Source organism: Hylobates moloch, unplaced genomic scaffold (assembly GCF_009828535.3).
Source record: "Hylobates moloch isolate HMO894 unplaced genomic scaffold, HMol_V3 SCAFFOLD_10, whole genome shotgun sequence".
Classification (NCBI taxonomy): Eukaryota; Metazoa; Chordata; class Mammalia; order Primates; family Hylobatidae; genus Hylobates; species Hylobates moloch.
In genome coordinates, this window is record NW_026652285.1 from 17376116 (window position 1) to 17397969 (window position 21854).

Consider the following 21854-nt stretch of genomic DNA (forward strand, 5'->3'; position numbering starts at 1 on the left):
CCAAAGCCTGGAAACGACAGTAGGGATCTTCAAGAACTGTAACATGGAGCTTGATGGGCCTTGAGTAGGACTTAAAAAACAGCACACATCATCATAACAAGATTCCATTGTGGAACCCTAAAGCTGGCTGCTGACACACTCAGCATCACTCCTCACCCTGTCCAGTAAAATGGTCTATGGGATATATCCCATGTACCTTTCTCCCACTTAGACTACAAGCTTCTGGAAGATAAAGAACATATCCAATGGAGGGACTAATAAAAATCATGAAAACACAAATGGCAATACAGGAGGCATTACAAGGCACTCTGTGATTCTGCACCAGAAAAGCTATATCCCTTCAGGTGTGCTGCAGCACATTAGCAACAAATTAGCTGCTAACAAATTAGCAACTGTTAAGTGTCTGTTAAATAAACTACTTATGTTTTCACACTGCTGCCATCTTCCCAGTTAAAGATAGCAGTGGGAGGGGAGAGAAGGGTGGCTAATGGCTATCTGAAGGTGCCTTAAGTTCTGTGGCTCTAATTCTCCTCAAAATTGCCCTTATGGAGCTCAATCAATACTATAACCAATGAACTTGAGATTAACTAAACTCAAGAAAACAAAACTGAAGGTATAGGAGGGAGGGGGAATGTTCAATTTTCAGTTGAGGTTTCAGATACCATTCTTTCCACAAACCTAACTGAATGCCTACCATGCACATATACTCTGCTAAGAGCTGGGGATTTGAAGAGAATTGTTCATTTCCTTTCTTTTTTTTTTTTTTTTGAGATGGAGTTTCGCTCTTGTTGCCCAGGCTGGAGTGCAATGGCGTGATCTCAGCTCACCGCAAACTCCACCTCCTGGGTTCAAGCGATTCTCCTGCCTCAGCCTCCCGAGTAGCTGGGATTACAGGCATGCACCACCATGCTGGCTAATTTTGCATTTTTAGTAGAGAGGGAGTTTCTCCATGTTGGTCAGGCTGGTCTTGAACTCCTGACCTCAGGTGATCCGCCCACCTCGGCCTCCCAAAGTGCTGGGATTACAGGCGTGAGCCACCGCGCCCGGCCGGATTGTTCATTTTCAAGGAGTTGAATGTCTCCTAGAGGGGGAAATACGAAAATAAGGACCATAAAATCGTTTTATATATTACAATGACACACAGAACAGGCATAGGAAGAGAACTGGACAATAAACTCACAACACACACACAAAACCCAACCAAAATAATATGGTTCTTTCTTGGGTATTTTAAGCAATTTTTTAAAAAGTACCCTGAGGAATAATGCTTATTACACACCTACCAAGTGCCAGACACTAACAAATATCCTACTATTTTATGTCCCTGTCAAGGGGAACAAGTATTCTATTAATCCCTACACTGTCCTATGAGTTACAGCACACTTCTCTCTCAACAGAGGAGGAAACAGACTCAGAGAGATGTAGTCATTTGTTCAAGGTGACAAAACTATCATCTGTAAGTGCTGAGGTCTGCCTGACTCTTCATGACAGTACCACATCTATCAATAGTTTTCGCCCCTCTGTTCTCTCAGGACTGTAGAGTGGAGTTTTCCAGAGGTTATATGACATGTGGTTATCACAACAGACCGAATGCAAAAACATATGAGAACACAGCTGTATTCTGTTAGGGCAGACATTAAACCGTTGTACTAAAAAACAAAAAATGTCATTCTTACTTAATTTACTTATTTTGAGACAAAGTCTTGCTCTCTCACCCAGGATGAAGTGCAATGGCACGATCCTGGCTCGCTGCAACCTCCGCCTCCTGGGTTCAAGCAATTCTCTTGCCTCAGCCTCCCGAGTAGGTGGGACTACAGGCGCTCGCCACCACGTCGGGCTAATTTTTGTATTTTTAGTAGAGATGGGGTTTGGCCATATTGGCCAGGCTGGTCTCGAACTCCTGACCTCAAGTGATCCACCTGCCTTGGCCTCCCAAAGTGCTGGGACTATAGGCGTGAGCCACCACGCCTGGCCTATTCATTTATTTTTTAAGATGAAGTTTCACCATGTTAGCCAGGCTGGTTTCGAACTCCTGAGCTCAAGTGATCCACCTGCCTCGACCTCCCAAAGTTCTGGGATTACAGGAGTGAGCCACCACACCCAGTCCATTCTTACTAAAATGTTTTGTTTTAAAAACTATTATTATTTGGCTGGGTGCTGTGGCTCATGCCTGTAACCCCAGCACTTTGGAAGGCCGAGGCGGGCCGATCACCTGAGGTCAGGAGTTTGAGACCAGCCTGGCCAACATGGTGAAACTCTGCCTCTACTAAAAATGAAAAATTAGCTGGGTATGGTGGCAGGCGCCTGTAGTCCCAGCTATTCAGGAGGCTGAGGCAAGATAATTGCTTGAACCCGGAAGGCAGAGGTTGCAGTGAGCCAAGATGGTGCTACTGCACTCTAGCCTGGGCGACAGAATGAGACTCCGTCTCAAAACAAACAAACAAACAAAAAAACCCAAAAAAACTACTGTTATTCATAAAAAGTATTATTGTTTACTACTTTAAAATAAATCAATAAGGCCGGACGCGGTGGCTCACGCCTGTAATCCCAGCACTTTGGGAGGCCGAGGCAGGCGGATCACGAGGTCAGGAGATTGAGACCACCCTGGCTAACACAGTGAAACCCCGTCTCTACTAAAAATACAAAAAAAAAAAAAAAAAAAATAGCCGGGCGTGATGGCGGGCACCTGTAGTCCCAGCTACTCGGGAGGCTGAGGGAAGAGAATGGCATGAACCCCAGGGGGCGGACCCTGCAGTGAGCTGAGATCGCGCCACTGCACTCCAGCCTGGGCGACAGCGAGACTCCGTCTCAAAAAAAAAAAAAAAAAAAAAAATCAATAAATATTTTTAAATGTCTGAGTTTTAACTTCGAATCTGGTAAATATCAAAGGATATAACTCAATAAACAAAATGCCTTTGGAGTCCTAAATAAGTTTTAAGAGTATAAAGGGGTCCTGAGCCCAAAAAGCTGAGGAATGACTGTAAAGACCCTAAAGAGCTGTGGTACACTAAGTCTAGGGGTTAGCGTGATGCTCCCCCATGCCTGCAAGATCTCTATCCTTAAGGTCCTTTAGCTTGAGCACTGCCAAAAGTGAAAGTCTTAAACTTCTGCCAATTAAATCTGGAGCTCTAATTTTAATTTTGACATTGCTCCCCCTCAGCCCTGAACTGAACCATTAAAAATAGATTTGAGTACGGCAGCCCCCACACATAGCTTGTTTAATTAAGCTATCAGACCCACAAGTTCAATCTTTTAAGGCCTCAACATCTTCAAATTAAATGCCAGCTCCTGCAGACCAGATGCCCCTCAGCCTACTTAACAGAGAAATACACAGCCTACCTGATGAAAACAACAGCTATCTTCTGTCTCAAGGGCAGCTGGTGCTCCATGCTGCACACAGCTTGGAAAGACAGCTGTGTTCTCTTTCTTCCCATCGCCTAGGTTAGCAATAAAGCACACACTATGCTATAGCTGGGGAATGCCTCCAATCTAGCTCAATACCAAGACTTCCAGTTATAAGAGGTGTGCCAGAAGCAATTCTCACTTGCTGCAACTTGCAGGAGCTAGATGTGCAGACTGCAGTAGCACTGCAGTCTGAGACTGACAAGCGGGAACTACTCTAGAATAAAGACACTAATGTATTTATTTGTATATGATTATTATTAATATATGGTATCTATGATGAGCCTGATATGAGCCTGGATGTTGTATTTAGCACTTATGCTCTTAAAATTTTCTCCATACTCACACTGTAAGTTAAATTTGCAACTGGAATAGGTCTAGAAGGGCAGTGGGGAGATGGAGGGAGAGGTTTCTCTAGGCAGAAGCACAGCTGCAGAACAAGATGTGGCTCAAAGGGAGAGGCTGGTGGTTACCATGACATTCGCTGGAAGAGGAATGGAACTGGGATCAGATTGCCACAAGGGAGGCCCTCTGCAGTCCCTGCCTTTGAACAAGAAGTTGTAGGAGGCAATTAAGAGGAGACCAGAGTGAAAAGAGATCTAGTCTGTTAATTCCTTCCACTTTGCAGCTTCAATTAACATTTGCCAGGTTTTTTTTTTTAGAGTGAAGCTCTGTGCTGGGACTTAGGTATATAAAAACGAGTAAAATATGCTTCCGACCCTGGTAGAGTTCACAATCTATCTCAAAAAACTTGTTAATAACGTTATGACAAAGCACAATAGGGTTAAGTTTAAGTTATATAACTGGACTATGAGAGCAATGGGAAGGTTGGGGAATATCTGAGAAAAGGTGATGCCTGAATAAAAGAGGATTTAAGAAAACAGTCTGGAAGAAGGCAACATGAGCAAACATTTAGGCATGGTGTTCTGGAGAACAGCCCCAGAAGTCTAACATTCTATTTTTTTGTATCATATATTATATATTTTTTTTTTTTTTGAGTGAGTCTCGCCAGCAACCAGGTGAGTCATGCAAGCTCCGCCTCCTGGGTTCACGCCATTCTCCTGCCTCAGCCTCCCAAGTAGCTGGGACTACAGGCGCCCACCACCACACCGAGCTATTTTTTTTTTTTTTTGTATTTTTAGTAGAGACAGGGTTTCACCGTGTTAGCCAGGATGGTCTCAATCTCCTGACCTTGTGATCCGCCCGTCTCGGCCTCCCATAGTGCTGGGATTACACTTGTATCCTATATTTTATGGGCAAGGGACTAGGACTATTCCAAAGGTATCTATAAGTGAATATCCAATTTGGAATTTCAAAACCTAAAAGTTTAATAAATAAAAGTATTTAGAGTCTACTTAAGTCCTTTTAAATCTGGAATTCAGAACTCTTTGTAATTAAAAAAACCCTGAAAACCTAATTACATGAAGTCAAGATGTTAAAATACAGAAAAAGTTAATTTTGTTCATTTAAAAATATTATTTATTTGGCTGAGCGCAGTGGCTCATGCCTAGAATGCCAGCACTTTGGGAGGCTGAGGCAGGCTGATCACTTGAGGTCAGACGCTGGAGACCAGCCTGGCCAGCATGATGAAACCCTGTCTCCACTAAAAATACAAAAATTAGCTGGGCGTGGTGGTGCACGCCTGTAATCCCAGCTACTCAGGAGGCTGAGGCAGGAGAATCGCTTGAACCTGGGAGTCGGAGCTTGCAGTGAGCCGAGATCATGCCATTGCACTCCAGCCAAGGTGACAGTGCGAGACTCCATCCCCCCCAAAAAAAAAAAAAAGTATTCCTTTTCTTTCCACATTTCTTTAGAGAAACAGGGTAAGGGCTAAAGAGAAGAGCACAACTGAAATACGTAACCAGATTCAGAACCCCTGCAAAACAAAGAGAGATTAACAGTTACTGAACCTCGTGGTACACACATTGGGGAACGCATAGTTCCTGCTCTAGCACAGGGGTTGGCAAACCTTTCCTTTTCTCTATAGGGCCAGATCTGCCACTGTAGCACAGCATACATAACATGTAAATGAATGGGGGCGACCTTATTTGGCCTTAGTTTGTGACCCCTGATTTAGAGAACTGATGATAAGGATAGCATGGGATCCTGTAATAAGACACCCTAACCTGGTTTTGAGGAAGTGACTTTAAACAAAGACCTTAAGAGTAAGGAGGAATTAGTTCAGCAGAGGAGCTGGCTTCTTTGGAGACGGTTTGGGGAGTGATGTCGGAGATGTGTGCTTCTAGCACAACACGTGTACTGTGGCAGGTACAGAGAAGGCCCAGGAGAGGAAGAATGGTTCATAAGGGTTGGAGGAGAAGTCATAAGGATCTAGGCACTGGGAAGCCATTGCAGGGTTTTAAATGCAGAACTGAACTTAATTTACTTGCTAATCCAACAAAAACTTATTTATTATTTTCTGAGATGGGGTCCTGCTCTGTCACCCAGACTGCAGTGCAGTGGTGTGATTACATCTCACTGCAGCCTCCACCTCCTGGGCTCAAACCATAATCTCACCTCAGCCTCCCAGGTAGCTAGGACAAATACATATATACATATATATATATTTTTGAGACAGAGTCTCGCTCCATTGCCCAGGCTGGAGTGTAGTGGCACGATCTTGGCTCACTGCAACCTCCGCCTCCCGGGTTCAAGCAATTCTCCTGCCTCAGCCTCCCAAGTAGCTGGGATTACGGGCACCCACCACCACGTCCAGCTAATTTTTTCTTTGTATCTTTAACAGAAATGGGGTTTCACCATGTTGGCCAGCCTGGTCTCGAGCTCCTGACCTCAGGTGAGCCGCCCGCCTCAGCCTCCCAAAGTGTTGGGATTATAGGCGTGAACCACCATGCCTGGCATAAATATGTATTGAATGAGTGCCTACCACATGCCAGGCACACACAAGACTAGGTCCATGCCCCTAGGATGCCCGTATTCTGGTGCAGGAGACATATTGGCAACAAATAAAATAAACCTTGCTCTAAGAGTGAAGAAGGAAATGCATATTCTCATCTCACCCAAAGTGAGTTTACTTAGGCTGAGATGTCAAAAGGTAGGATATGACCTGTAGAATTAGGAGGAGAGGTTCCAGTAGAGAAAGTGGGCAAGAACATGGTATATAATAGGTGATGTCCTGAAGCTGATGGCACTAGAGCATGGTGAAGGCTGCAGTCTATGAGGGAGAGGTATGCTCAAGCAGGGTGTAAAGGCCACGGAAAGTCACTGGAGAGTTTTAAGTAGGGAAATGACATGATCTGCTCTGATCAAATTCTGTTACATGGAAAATGAACTGGAGGAAGATCTGAGTGGAAACCAGGGAAAACTGAAGATACTGTTGTGGTAGCCCAGGCAAAAGATGGTGGGGGTTTGGAATAAGGTGGTAGCAGTGAAGATGGAGAATAGAAGACAGATTACAAAAACATTCTGGAAGTGGAAGTTACAAGACTTACTCAAAGACTGGGGAAGAGGAGTAGTAAAGGAGAAGAACAAAGATGATTCTCAGAGGTCTATCTTTGGTAACCCTGCAGATAGGAGCACCACAGTGAAACAGGAGGATAAGGTTTGGAATGATGAGAAAACCAAAACTTTCTTTTGGTTATGTTAGCTTTGGGTGCCTAAGAAATATCCAAATGGAGATAATTAAACAGGCATTTTTGACGTGTGATTCTGCAACACAGAGGAGAGGGCTGGACTAGAGATGTAAACTTCGAAGTTGCCAACTTTCAGGTGGTAATTAAAGCCATGGGGCTGGGTTACCTAAAGGGAAGCATGTAGAGGGCTCAGGATTCCTGTGAGAATTCCAACATATGTAGATATACATATATTTTGAGATGGAGTTTTGTTCTGTTGCCCATGCTGGAGTGCAGTGGCACGATCTCTGCCCACTGCACCTCTGCCTCCTGGGTTCAAGTGATTCTCCTGCCTCAGCCTCCCAAGTAGCTGGGATTACAGGCGTGTCGCCACGCCCGGCTAGTTTTTGTATTTTTAGTAGAGACCTGAAGTAATCCGCCTACCTCGACCTCCCAAAGTGCTGGGATTATAGGCGTGAGCCACCGCGACCAGCCCCAACATTTAGACATTAGATAGAGGGCAAAAGTGGCTAGTAAATGAGACTCAGAAGGAACAGCCAGAGAAATGGACAAAATCCAAGAGTGAAATGTCAATAAAGCCAAGATGAAAGTTTGGAGACAGGAGTAACTATGTTGAATATTGCAGAGACAGAGGAAGACGAGAACAAAGTATCCATTGGATTTGGCAACACAGAAGTCACTGGTGACCTTAATAAGAGCAACTTCAATGGAGTGGGCAAAGTAGATGCGGTGGCACTTGATTACTAGAAGCTGCCTCAGGAGGACTGCTTGGGCTCAGGAGTTCCAGGTGGCAGTGAGCTACGATGGGGCCACTGCACTCCAACCTGGGCAACAGAGCAAGACCCTGTCTCCAAAAAAAAAAAAAAAAAAAAATGGAGCGGGCAGAAGAGAAGCCAGATTGGTATAAAATGAAGAGTGAATAAAAGGTGAGAAAGCTGAGTTGGTACAGGTAGAAAGCTATGAATGGAAATTTTAAAAACTGGCATGTAGTTGGAGAGGGATGTGAAGGATATCAGAACATAATTTGTATGCTGATGGGAACAGTTTCAGGGAGAGACAGGATTTGGTGACTGATTTTATTGGGAAATAGTGGACAGGAAGGAAGACAAGGATTACAGGCAGGACTGATGGTAGTGCCAGTTATTAAGGTCAAGAATATAGAAGCAGGGCAAACGTACTTGCCTACAAAGATCATATGTTTCCACCACACTAGGTAGGCTTTCAGAGGAAGAACTGTAAAATTTGACTAAGCCTCTCCAGACTGTACCACTTTCTGATGTAATTAATCTCCCGATGAAGTTAAAACCTCTTAGAGTCGCAAGGCTATGCTAATCCAATCTAGCAGCCACACAAGCCAAGTGAATAAAAATGTACTTGTACTGGTGAAAGGGACATTACTCGTGAAAAAGGGCTCTAAATTCACAGCTGATGGAAGAGCAGTCATGTTTTTGTAATCAAAACACCGACGACTTACAAACTGGTAACTTCCAGATAAACAGTGGAACCAGACATTTTTCCGAAGAAATTAATCAAATTCAATATTGTTTACACTCCCTAATGCTCATTAATGATGTAGCTTCATCCACCCTTGTTACTTTTGATATTACGGTGAATTTCCATGGAATTATTTTCAGAAATCTTAGGCCTCTGAAATAAGTATCAGCTCTTGCAACAACCCAGGAAAATTAACTTCACCAGCTGGTTCAAAGGAGTGCCTGAGGAGAAAGGTAGAAACCAGAAGATGGAGTTTTGACTTAATAACTAATTTTGACGTTCATGATAGGCCTCTGGCAAACGTTTGAGGAAATGAATCTATAGAGAATGGACAGGCTTTAGGGCTTCTCCAAGACCTTCGATCTTCAGAAAGGGATGAAGGATGCAACCATCTACAAAAAGTTCTATTTGTATTATTCAGCAATATGTAAAGAGCTGGAATTTGGCATCGCCCTCTAGCCTGATGGCCGAGCTGCTGAAAGCTCCATAGGATTCATATCCCCAGAACAAACAACTCGATCACCTGATCCCGGCTCAGAAGCCCCAGGTCCCTTCCATCCCCAATCCTTTCGCGTGGCCCAGTTTTAAAAACCTGCGGAGAGAAGGACGGGATGCCAGGAAGCCTGTTGATTCAACGTGCCACCCAATTCACGGGTTCCGGGTGTCACTGGGCTGGGAAAAGCTTTCAGACTCTGAGTAACTACAGCGCTTTCCTCCCCCTTCTCCCCATAGAACAGGGAAGGCCAGGCCCCCCCTTCTTCCCGCATACGGCTCCCCATTGCCTCTTCCCTTACGGGACCAGGCCCTAGGAGCCCGGTTCCCCACCTGACTCCTGCGAGAAACACGCTCTCCAGTCAGAACTTTACCTGTCTGAAGCCCGCCGCTCCTCCAGTGCGCTAAGCCCCCACCGAGGAAAATGGAGTCGTCGAACCGAGACTGGGAAAAGATAGTACGAACCCACCGCACGGCCCCTCCGCCGCCACCGCCGCCGCTGATGCGTCAACGTGCTACGTCATTTCCGGCTCCCTGTCACCGGGAGTGGGCGGGCCATTTCTTGTTCTCGCTCCTGCTCTCGGGAGCTTTTGTGCCGTGGGTGCGAAAGGTAACCGAAGCGACTCAGGAAGGCAGCTGTCACTGAGCCCCGGGAACAGAGCGAGAGTATCGTAAGTAAGCAGGCTCAGCCGGTTTCTCAGGCCTCTCTAGCCAAATAAACCATAAAGATCAGACTCGGGCTTCTTCACTTCCTTCTTTCCGTGGTTTCGCCATCAGCTTCCGGTTCCGGGGAGGGGCCGAGTTTTCTTCGAAGATTTGGGGCTCCGCGATACAGCTAGGATGGCTGTAGTACCTCTGCTGTTGTTGGGGGGTTTGTGGAGCTCTGTGGGAGCGTCCAGCCTGGCTGTCGTTACTTGCGGCTCCGTGGTGAAGCTACTCAATACGCGCCACAACGTCCGACTGCACTCACACGACGTGCGCTATGGGTCAGGTAATGCTGGGGACCGGGCTCGGGTGGGCTAGGGAGGCCTGGGAGGCTCTGGAGGGGCGGGGCCTATAGAAAATCTGAGGGTGTGGTCTGGGAAAGTTAGGGGTTCCCTGGGAAGGTTTCTCAGGTCTAGAGAGACGGAGAACTGAGTTCTAAGGCATCTTAATCGCAACACCACCAAATATTTGGTGAGCTACAGGCCAGGCACGTTACTTATGTACTTTTTCCGATTATTAACATTCTTGTAAGGTGATACTATTGTTATCCTCATTTCACAGATGAGGAAACAGACGCAGAGAAATTAAATCGTTTATTCAAAACCTTGCAGCTAGCAAATGACAAAGCCGGGGTTCTATCCAAATCTATCCAGGTTCAAAGCCTGCTTTAGAGACAAACAAGAAAATTACAGTAAGTGCTGTGTCTGAAATTTTAAAGTTACAGTAAGTACTGTATCTGAAACTTTAAACTCCAAGAGCTCACTCGTTGACTACAACCCTTTGTCTTCCAGCTCTTCTGCATCTTATACTTGCTCCTCAATTTCTATCTTTGGCCCCCTTCTACCCAAACCTTAACCTCCTTCTTGTAAGGAACTTGGAGCAGTGACAGGAATTGCAGAGAAAACTGCTTTTTTTTTAGCGTTTGAAATTAAAATGTTTAGTAATAAATTATTTGTGGATTCATTCATTCAGCATAGGTTCCTACATGGCTGGAATTGTACTACATACAGGAGATTCGGTGGTGATAATGAGTCAAGAAAATTACAATATAATAAAAACAGATCAAAAAAAGAAAGTCTTATCTGCCTGAAATAAGAAAAAAGAATGAAGGTCAGCTAGTGAGATGTGAGAGGCATCTAAGATAGCTGGTAGATTTCTGTCTTGGATAACTGATGATGCTGTTTGCTGAGGGAGGAAAGAATTCTGTCAGGTGGGCTAGTCTGGTTCGTGATTCCCAAAACCCATCTGATAAGTTAGACTAGGCAAGGACGTGAGTTATCATCACTGCGATGTCTTAATAATCCTAGCACCCATTCAGTGAACACCTACCATGTTGTCAGGCTTATTTTTTAGTTTGTTTTGGTTTCCTACTTTGGATCTACTGAATTAGAGTGGAGGTGGACAGAGGCTTGGCAGTAGCAATCTGTAGGTTTAAAAAGCTCTTCAGTTGGTTCTGATGGGCAGCCAGATTTGGGAACCAGGTTCAGTCTGGAGCTCAGAAAAGGGATCTGTGCTGAGCCTGAGATACAACATTAAATACAACATCTTGTACAGACTGTGGTTGAAGATGTCAGGGTTGTAGATGAAATTGCCCAGGATGAACTGTGGTTCTCTATCTGGGATCAATTTGAATGACTTGAGAAACTTGTTAAAAATACAAATGCTTTTGTCCTGACCCTCAACAATTGTTTAAGAACTACAAGTAGAAACAGATGAAGGCCAGGCATAGAACTTTGGATAATCCCAAGGTATGAGGATTTGGAGGAGGAAGTGAAAGGTTGAATAGAAAGCAGAAAATGTGACACAGCACGCTGCCACGCCGACGCAGACCCCTCTGCACGCCAGCCTGCCCGCACCCACCATGGCCACAGTTCAGCAGCTGGAAGGAAGATGGCACCTGGTGGACAGCAAAGGCTTTGATGAATACATGAAGGAGCTATGAGTGGGAATAGCTTTGCGAAAAATGGGCGCAATGGCCAAGCCAGATTGTATCATCACTTGTGATGGCAAAAACCTCACCATAAAAACTGAGAGCACTTTGAAAACAACACAGTTTTCTTGTACCCTGGGAGAGAAGTTTGAAGAAACAACAGCTGATGGCAGAAAAACTCAGGCTGTCTGCAACTTTACAGATGGTGTATTGGTTCAGCATCAGGAGTGGGATGGGAAGGAAAGCACAATAACAAGAAAATTGAAAGATGGGAAATTAGTGGTGGAGTGTGTCATGAACAATGTTGCCTGTACTCGGATCTATGAAAAAGTAGAATAAAAATTCCATCATCACTTTGGACAGGAGTTAACTAAGAGAATGACCAAGCTCAGTTCAATGAGCAAATCTCCATACTGTTTCTTTTTTTTTTCTTCATTAGTGTGTTCAATTATCTTTATCACAAACATTTTACATGCAGCTATTTCAAAGTGTGTTGGATTAATTAGGATCATCCCTTTGGTTAATAAATAAATGTGTTTGTGCTAATAAAAAAAAAAAAAAAAGAAAGCAGAAAATGTAGGAGACAAAATGTAGACCATGGTTTAGTGAAGCGTGGCTGTGAGGACCCAGAGAGCTGTGAGGCAGTAACCAGAAGTAGGAAGGGAGACTTGGTTTGCCTTTTCTGAAAAAAGATATAGTAAAGTTATGAGCTGAGTGGAAGGAGACAGTAGAAAGGAGCTGATAGTTGGCTACATTTACCCGTGTAACTGGCAGTGGACACAATTACGACTCATTGCAGCCTTGACCTCCTGGGCTCAAGCAGTCCTCACATCTCAGCCTCCTGAGTAGCTGGGACTACAAGTGCACCCCACCACACCTGATTAATTTTTTGCGTCTTTTGTAGAGATGGAGTTTTGTCAGTTGCCTAGGCTTGGTCTTGAATTCCTGGGCTCAAGCGATCTGCCCACCTTGACCTCCCAAAGTGCTGGGATTGACGGTGAGCCACTGTGTCCAGCCTCTTTTTTTCTTTTAAATATAAGAATTTTTTTTTAGGCTGGGTGTGGTGGCTCATGCCTGTAATGCTAGCACTTTGGGAGGCTGAGGCAGTTGGATTGCTTGAGCCCAGGAATTCGAGACCAGCCTGGGCAACATGGCAAAAACCCATCTCTACAAAAAATAGAAAAATTAGCCAGGTGTGGTGGCAGGCACCTGAAATCCCAGCTACTTGGGCGGCTGAGGTAGGAGGATCACCTGACCCTGGGAGGTCAAGGCTGTGGCGAGCTGTGATCGTGCCACTGCACTCCAGCCTGAGTGACAAGAGGGACCCTGTCTCAAAAAAAAAAAAAAAAACCATATATATATATATATATATATATATATATGTATGTTTAGAGACCGCATTTTGCTATGTTGCTGAGGCTGGTCTCAAACTCCTGGACTCAAGGGATCCTCCCACCTCACCTTCCCAAAGTGCTTGGATTACAGGCATGAGCCACTGTGCCAGACCTCCAAGGATACTTTTTTTTTTTTTTTTTGAGACAGAGTCTTGCCCTGCCACCCAGGCTGGAGTGCAGTGGTATGATCTCGGCTCACTGCAACCTCCGCCTCCCAGATGCAAGCAATTCTTCTGCCTCAGCCTCCCAAGTAGCTGGGATTACAGGCGCATGCGACCACGCCCAGCTAATTTTTATATTTTTAGTAGAGACAGGGTTTCACCATGTTGGCCAGGCTGGTCTCAAACTCCTGACCTCGTGTTCTGCCCGCCTCAGCCTCTCAAAGTGCTGGGATTACAGGCGTGAGCCACCGTGCCCTGCTCAAAGAATACGTTTATAATGACCACTCATGGGAGTTGGGAGCTGTAATGGCTGCTTAAAGTTGGCAACATAAAGTAGTCTCATTTTAATTGTGAAATACAAAAATTTTTATTGTAATAGTTAATGAACATGAGTAATATTACAAACATGTTAAAATTATATGATTAGACACATCAGGGGCTATCCAGGCTAGTGTGTATAGGTTAGCATTGCCTGTGCCTCAAAAAACTCACATAGATTTGTGCCTTGGATATCCTTTGATGCAAATTCTTAGAATTTTCTGATATGACATACCCTTAAGTATACTTTATCATATACTAACTAGTATTATGTGGACACAGTTTGTATTTTTTTTTTTTTTTTTGGGACGGAGTCTGGCTCTGTCATCCAGGCTGGAGGGCAGTGGCACGATCTCGGCTCTCTGCAACCTCCACCTCCTGGGTTCAAGCGATTCTCCTGCCTCAGCCTCCCAAATAGCTGGGATTACAGGCTGCCACCACCACGCCCAGCTAATTTTTGTATTTTTAGTAGAGATGGGTTTTTGCCATGTTGCCCAGGCTGGTCTTGAATTCCTGGGCTCAAGCAATCCAACTGCCTCAGCCTCCCAAAGTGCTAGGATTACAGGTGTGAGCCACCACACCCAGCCTAAGAAAATTTTTTTTTATTTAAAAGAAAAAAAGGCTGGGCACAGTGGCTCACCATCAATCCCAGCACTTTGGGAGGTCAAGTTTCACTCCCAAAGTGCTGGGATTACAAGCGTGAGCCACCACGCCCAGCACATTTTGTATTTTTTATAAATAATGTTGTAGAAGAAAAAATATTGCCAAACATAGCATTTTTCTCCCCACCCCTTCTTAACCTGTTTTATGACAGGGCACAATATTGGCCATAGGCAAGAAGGGTGAGGCTGAGCTCACTTGCCATTTTTTTTTTTTGGAGGAATGGGTACCAAATTTATTTGTTAATTTCTTGCATTTGAAGTACACAGTCACATCCTTGGCCTGAAATTCTTTGCCATAGCCCTTCACTGTGACACAACTGCAACCAACCACTTTACAAAGTTTTCCTTGTCTATCAGTTTTACAAAGCCTTAGCCATTTCTCTGGTTTCTTAAGGTCATCAACCTTAATTGGGTTGATTTGATGTTCAGCACAAAGGGCCACCCCTAGCTTGACATACATAGGCTCTTCACATTTGGATGCAAGCACACAAAGATGGGCTTGGCCCTTGTCTAAGGCTTTGGCAGCTTTGCAGGTTCCACCTGCTAGGCCATCATGGCTGAGGGCGGTCTTCAGCCTCTTGTAAAGCAGTATTAATATCCATTACACCTCCAGCAGCGTGTCTTCCTTGGTCATGGTGGTGGGTTACAGGAGAAGGTGAATCTTGAGTGCACTCAAGCTTCTGTCTCTGAGCATGTTGTCCATGGCAGAGAAAGAGAGTTGCCTTTCTTTTCTTAACTGCAGGTAGTGGGCAGCAGTCAGTGACAGGTGTAACCTCTGTGGATGACAGCAACAGTTACTGGAGGATACGGGGGAAGACCGCCACAGTGTGTGAGAGGGGAACCCCCATCAAGTGTGGCCAGCCCATCCGGCTGACACATGTCAACACTGGCCGAAATCTCCATAGTCACCACTTCACTTCACCTCTTTCTGGAAACCAGGTGAGGTGGCTTTTGATGGATCGTTGCTGCTCTGCATTACTCAGTGGGTGCTTGTTTGATCTCTTGGTTCTTAACTGTTTCTTTTCTAGGTGTAGATGTTCTCTTTTGTGCAGACCTGGGGAAATGGCTCTGTTTTTGTGTGGGTTTTTTTTTGTTTTTGAGACAAAGTCTCACTCTGTCACCCAGGCTGCAGTGCAGTGGCATGATCTTGGCTCACTGCAACCTCCGCTTCTGGATTCAAGCAAGTCTCCTGCCTCAGTCTCCCAACTAGCTGGGATTACAGGCGCACGTCACCATGCCCGGCTAATTTTTGTTTTTGTTTTTATTGTTATTTTTTTGAGATGGAGTCTCACTCTGTCACCCAGGCTGGAGTGCAATGGCATGGTCTCAGCTCACTGCAACCTCTGCCTCCCGGGTTCAAGTGGTTCTCCCACCTCAGCTCCCGAGTGGCTGGGACTACAGGTGTGTGCCACCATACCCGGCTAATTTTTTTTTTGTATTTTTAGTAGAGATGGGGTTTCACTATGTTGGCCAGGCTGGTCTTGAACTCCTGACCTGGTGATCTGCCCGCTTCGGCCTCCCAAAGTGCTGGGATTACAAGTGCGAGTCACCGCGCCTGGCCTGATTTTTGTATTTTTAGTAGAGATGGGTTTTCACCATATTGGTCAGGCTGGTCTTGAACTCCTGACCTCAGGTGATCCACCTGCCTCTGCCTCCCGGAAGTGTTGGGGTTATAGGCATGAGCCACTGCGCCCAGCTGGCTTTGTTTTATAAGTGTGAAGAAAATTGTTTCTGGTCAAAGTGGAGACAACAACTAAACCAAATCAAGAAATGGGAAGGACAGACAGACTGGGTGTACATTAGCATATCATAAGTTCTGATATCCTGCAATAAAGAAACCCAATGTTTTCCAACTTGTAGTGTTTTTTTTTTTTTAATGATGCTAACTAGTTACATTAGGAAAATAGATTTGCTTTTGTGTCACTATGCTTTTTGTTTTTAAACACGGTGTCGCTCTGTCACCCAGGTTGTAGTGCAGTGATGTGTGATCTTGCTCACTGCAGCCTCAGCCTCCTGGGCTCAAGCAGTTCTCACACCTCAGCCCCCACTACAGGCTCACGCCACCATGCCTGGCTAAGTTTTGTATTTTTTTTTTTTTTGTAGATAACGGGGGTTTGCCATGTTGCCCAGGCTGGTCTCAAACTCCTGAGCTCAAGCTGTCTGCCTGCCTCAGCCTCCCAAAGTGCTGGGATTACAAGCATAAGCCACTGCACCCGGCCTTGTGCCACTGTTTTAAGCCTTGAGTTGTCAGGGGATGTGGACCCTTCAATGACTTCTTCCCTATCCCCAGCCCCTGTATGCAATTTTCCCTATTAACATCTTAACCTTTGAAAGGTAAATTTGCTATATTTAATGAAGCAATATTGATACAGTTTTATTAACTAAAGACCATAGTTTTTTTCTGATTCCCTTTGTTTCTTTTTTTTTGTTTTGTTTTGTTTTGTTTTTTGAGACTGAGTCTCGCTCTGTCCCAGGCTGGAGTGCAATGGCGCGATCTCAGCTCACTGCAACCTCTGCCTCCCAAGCTGAAGCTATTCTCCTGCTACAGCCTCCTGAGTAGCTGGGATTACAGGCGCCTGCCACCATGCCCAGCTGATTTTTGTATTTTCAGTAGAGACAGGGTTTCACCATGTTGTCCAGGCTGGTGTCGAGCTCCTGACCTCGTGATCCACCCACCTTGGCCTCCCAAAGTGCTGGGATTACAGGCATGAGGCCTCCATGCCCGGTCCCTTAGTTTTTACCTAATGTTCTTTTTCCATTCCAAAATATCACATTACATATACTTGCCATGTCTCAGTAGGCTGTTCTTGGCTGTGACAGTTTTTCAGGCTTCCCTAGTTTTTGATGACCTTGACAACTTTGAGGAGTGCTGGTCAGGTGTACAGTAGATTGCCCCTCTGTTGGAATTTGTTTTTCTTGTGATTAGACTGGACTTATAAACGTTTGGGAGGAAGATCACGGAGGTAAAGTGCCATTTGTATCCCATCATATCGGGTACATACTATCTTTATGATATATGACTGTTGATGTTGACCTTGATTACCTGGCTGAAGTAGTGTTTGTTCGTTAGGTTTCTCCTGTAAAGTTATTCTTTTCATTTTCCCCCTTTCCATACACTTTTTGGAAGGAAGTCACTATGTGCATTTCACTCTTACAGACTGGAGAGTTATACTCTGTCTACCTTAGGGTGGAATATCTACATATTTTATTTGGGATTTTTCCATATTGGGGATTTGTCTCTTTTCCTCAAGTTATTTATTTATTCAGTTATTTACATTAGTATAAACTTATGGATAGTTTATACTTTGTTATAATCTAATGCTACTATACTTTGTTGCTCAAATTGTTCCAACTTTGGCCATTGGGAATTCTTTCAGCTGGCTTTGTGTCCATTGGCAGTATCCCATTGTGTTTTTGTGTTTACGTGTGTGCACTTTAAAGCACTTCTTTCCTTTCTGGCACCAAAAGATGCTCCAGGCTCATCTTGTTTATTTCTTGCTCCAGTACTAGAATCAGCTATTTCTCCAAGGAGCTCTGCTTCCTTTTATTGGAGAATGATATTAAAACCAAGTTCTAGGCCTTATGTAAGCTTGTTGCTACTGGAGTGTTTCTTTTAGGCCCTGTCACTTGACAGAATAAATAACTGTAGGCCAGGCGCAGTGGCCCACGCCAATAATCCCAGCACTTTGTGAGGCCAAGGCGGGCGGGTCACGAGGTCAGGAGTTCGATACCAGCCTGGCTAACGTGGTGAAACCCCGTATCTACTAAAGTACAAAAATTAGCTGGGCATGGTGGCGGGAGTCTGTAATCCCAGCTATTCGGGAGGCTGAGGTAGGAGAATCGTTTGAACCTGGGAGGCAGAGGTTACAGTGAGCCGAGATGGCACCATTGCACTCCAGCCTGGGTGACAGGGCGAGATTCCGTCTCAAAAAAAAAAAAAAAGAACTGTTACCTGTGTATGCTTACTCATGTATATATACATATCTATAAATTTTCATTTGCATAGCCATCTGTATCTATATATATTAAGTTAAATGAGGTTTCTTTTTCTTTTTCTTTTTTTTTTAAGATGGGTTCTTGCTATGTTATCCAGGCTGGAGTGCAGTGGCTACTTACAGGCGTGATCATAGTGCACTAGAGCCTCAAACTCCTTGGCTCAAGCAGTCCTCTTGCCTCAACCTTCCAAGTAGCTGGGAATATAGGCATGCCCCACTGTGCCTGGCTAGGGTTCTTATTGATGTCTTTAGCTGTAATCCATTACCACATAAATCGTCTTAGCCTCCTCCCTGTGCTAATTTGTAAATTCCCACTCCAGCAGTAAGATACCTTGTTCATACCATCTGCCATCCATGTATTGAACTTCAGTTCAGTTCCAGTATACAAATATAGCAGTATGAGAATTACATACTGGTACCCTCCTGGGAAACAATTTTATCAAGTAGAGTGTATACACACACACACACACACACACACACACACACACACACACTTCTGAAATAATCAGTAATTTTTCAATTGCCATTGTATAGAAACTGAATATTTGGCCTTAAGGAGGATGGGATTTAGATGAGGAGTAGAATATAGAGAACTTGCTCTCTCTCTCACTGCCTTATTAGAAAGAAAGAAAAGAATGTAGAGGACTTGCTATGTTTTGCTCAGTTAATATTTGCTATCTCATTTAATTCTCACAGTTGCTCTGTAAGGTGATATTGTGATCATTTTATAGAGGAGAAAACAAAGGCTCAAAGGATTTACAGAAGAAGGGATCAAGTTGAGATTCAAGGTCAGCCTGACTCCCAGAGTCCATTCCCTTTTGAACTTGTCATCAGGTCATTTAAAATCTAGTTAAGAGAATGAAGCAGTAATATTTAAAGTCAAATAACAAGAGATATAAAGTATTTTAAGGGCCGAATGTGGTAGCTCATGCCTGTACTCCTAGCACTTTAGTACACTGAGGTAGGTGGATCACTTGAGGCTGGGAGTTTGAGACCAGCCTGGTCAACATGGTGAAACCCCCATCTCTATTAAAAAATACCAAAATTAGCTGGGTGTGGTAGCACATGCCTGTAATCCCAGCTATTTTGGAGGCTGAGGCATGAGAATCGCTAGAACTCAAGAGGTGGAGGTTGCAGAGAGCCGAGATTGTGCCACTGCACTCCAGCCTGGGCGACAGAGCAAGATGCTATCTCAAAAAAGTAAAATATTTTAAAGCCAGCACGGTGGCTCACACCTGTAATCCCAGCACCCTGAAAGACCAAGTGGAGAATAACTTAAGACCAAGAGTTTGAGGCCAGCCAAGGCAACAGAGTTGCCTACAAAAAAACTTTTAATTACCTGGGTGTGGTGGTATATGCCTGTAGTCTTAGCTACTCAGGAGGTGAGGCCATAAGACCACTTGAGGCACTGCACTCCAGCCTGGGCAAAAAAGCAAGATCCTAACTGTTTTTTTTTGAGACAAAGTCTCACTCTTGTCACCCAGGCTGGAGTGCAGTGGTGCAATCTCGGCTCACTGCAACCTTCTGCTCATGGCAACCTCCGCCTCCCGGGTTCATGTGATTCTCCTGCTTCAGCCTCCCGAATAGCTGGGATTACAGGCGCCTGCCACCACACCTGGCTAATTTTTGTATTTTTAGTAGAGATGGGGTTTTACCATGTTGGCCAGGCTGGTCTTGAACTCCTGACCTCAGGCGATCTGCCTGCCTTGCCCTCCCAAATTGCTGGGATTACAGGCATGAGCTACCGTGCCTGGCCACGATCCCAACTCTTAAAAAAAAAAAAAAAAAAAAATTCTGTTTTAACACTGTAATAGAAAATATAAGGCAACTATAGTATTAATTGCAAAATAAGTGTTTGGACCATAATCTTTTTTTTTTTTTTCCTTTCTTTTTGATGCCATGACTCAGATAGGAACCGTGGACCATAATCTTACAGCAACGAATTTTTTTCCCCCTGCGTCCTTTGTGTCTTTCGTCTTTTTCCGTGGTTCATGGTTTATTTTAAACAACACTGGAATGGCCGGGCGCGGTAGCTAATGCCTGTAATCCCAGCACTTTGGGAGGCCGAGGCAGGCGGATCACCTGAGGTTGGGGATTCGAGACCAGCCTGACCAACACGGAGAAACTCTGTCTCTACTAAAAATACAAAATTAGCCGGGCATGGTGGCACATGCCTGTAATCCCAGCTACTAGGGAGGCTGAGGCAGGAAAATCACTTGAACCTGGGAGGCAGAGGTTGTGGTGAGCTGAGATCGCGCCATTGCACTCCAGCCTGGGCAACAAGAGTGATACTCTGTCTCAAAATAAATAAATAAAATAACAACATCGGAAAGCAGCTGAATTTTTTTTTTTTTTTTTTTTGAGATGGGGTCTTGCTCTGTTATCCAAGCTGGAGTGCAGTGGTATGATCACAGCTCATTGCAGCCTTGATCCCCTGGACTCAGGTGATAGCTGTAGTAGCTGGGTACCATAGGCATGTGCCACCATGCCCAGCTAATTTCTCTTTTTTTCTAGGGATAGGGTTTCACCATGTTGCCCAGGCTGGTCTCAAACTCCTGGGCTCAAGTGGTCTGCCCCGCTCAGCCTCCCAAAGTGCTAGGATTACAGGCATGAGCCTGGCCCCTCTGATTTTTTACTTCAAGGTGGCCTTCTTTTTCTTCCCATTGCCTCCCACTCCTTTTCAAGCCCTTGTCAGCCATGCTAATGTTACTACCTTCTGTATTTTCTAGGAAGTGAGTGCTTTTGGTGAGGAAGGTGAAGGTGATTATCTGGATGACTGGACAGTACTCTGTAATGGACCCTACTGGGTGAGAGATGGTGAGGTGCGGTTCAAACACTCTTCCACTGAGGTATTGCTGTCTGTCACAGGAGAACAATATGGTCGACCTATCAGTGGGCAAAAAGAGGTGCATGGCATGGCCCAGCCAAGTCAGAACAACTACTGGAAAGCCATGGAAGGCATCTTCATGAAGCCTAGTGAGTTGTTGAAGGCAGAAGCCCACCATGCAGAGCTATGAATCTAGAGGCTCTGAGCCACGGTTAACGCACAATGTTCACAGACGTCTGTTGCTGCCTCACCTTGGGATCCCTGCTACAAGTTCCTTGGGCAGTGGCCATGTCACCATTGAGATGAAGATATACAACAGAAAATAGTGGCTGTGTTTGGAAGCTTCAGCCCTGCACACTTGAACTAGTCACTCTCCCAGACTTGCGTGGGTCAGTTCTTTCTGAGTAGAGGACTTGCTGGTAAAGGGGCAGATGCTTTTTATTCGTACTGATAAAACAAACTGAGGGGAACATCCCTCTTAGCTGGGAAACTTTTACTCTTCAGGAGCTTGGCATCATGGACTGTTAATGTATGTGATTTTTCCCCTATTTTCTCTCTCCAAAATGATAAAAATAATAATTTTATTATGTGTCACTGTGTTGTTATTTATTAGGTGTGCTATTAGCTGCTTCATCCCTGAGTCCTAAGGCTCTTTGGAGATGCTATGAAGCTCCAATGTGGGCCCTTTTAAGAGCTTTACTTGCATAGAAACCTTTTCTCTCTCTACTTTGACCTCTCCAGGCATCTCATCTTTAATAGATCTTTGACTAATTATAGCTAAAAACTCTCAGAGAATACAGCATAATAAATAGCCAGTGAAATGTTTGCTTTGTATCTGTTACTGCAAATGAGAAAAAGGGGTAGGGGTAGAAAGAACGAACCAG

General features: G+C 44.7%; 2 protein-coding genes and 1 pseudogene across 4 annotated transcripts in view; 2 read left to right on the forward strand and 1 right to left on the reverse strand.

Moving 5' to 3' along the window:
- SUPT6H (SPT6 homolog, histone chaperone and transcription elongation factor) overlaps nucleotides 1–9491 on the reverse strand; it is a 41916-nt gene extending 32425 nt beyond the window's left edge. The window contains exon 1 of one of the 2 annotated variants that reach the window (XM_032163189.2): nucleotides 9353–9491. The gene's annotated coding sequence lies outside the window, so the exon portion shown is untranslated. The remainder of the gene's footprint in view (nucleotides 1–9352) is intronic. The other variant, XM_032163191.2, reaches the window with a different exon arrangement.
- Nucleotides 9492–9538: 47 nt separating this feature from the next.
- SDF2 (stromal cell derived factor 2) lies at nucleotides 9539–21795 on the forward strand. Of its 2 annotated transcripts, XM_058445760.1 has the most exons (4): nucleotides 9830–9969; nucleotides 10245–10374; nucleotides 14891–15087; nucleotides 20873–21555. In XM_058445760.1, the coding sequence occupies exons 2-4, from the start codon at nucleotides 10302–10304 to the stop codon at nucleotides 21158–21160; spliced, it is 558 nt and encodes a 185-aa protein (XP_058301743.1). In that variant the 5' UTR covers nucleotides 9830–9969; nucleotides 10245–10301; the 3' UTR covers nucleotides 21161–21555. The 2 variants fall into 2 exon arrangements, with proteins under 2 accessions (XP_032019084.1, XP_058301743.1); XM_032163193.2 differs by lacking the exon at nucleotides 10245–10374 and having other exon boundaries at nucleotides 9539–9969; nucleotides 20873–21795.
- On the forward strand, nucleotides 10612–12472 carry LOC116474607 (fatty acid-binding protein 5-like; annotated as a pseudogene).
- Nucleotides 21796–21854: the final 59 nt, after the last annotated feature.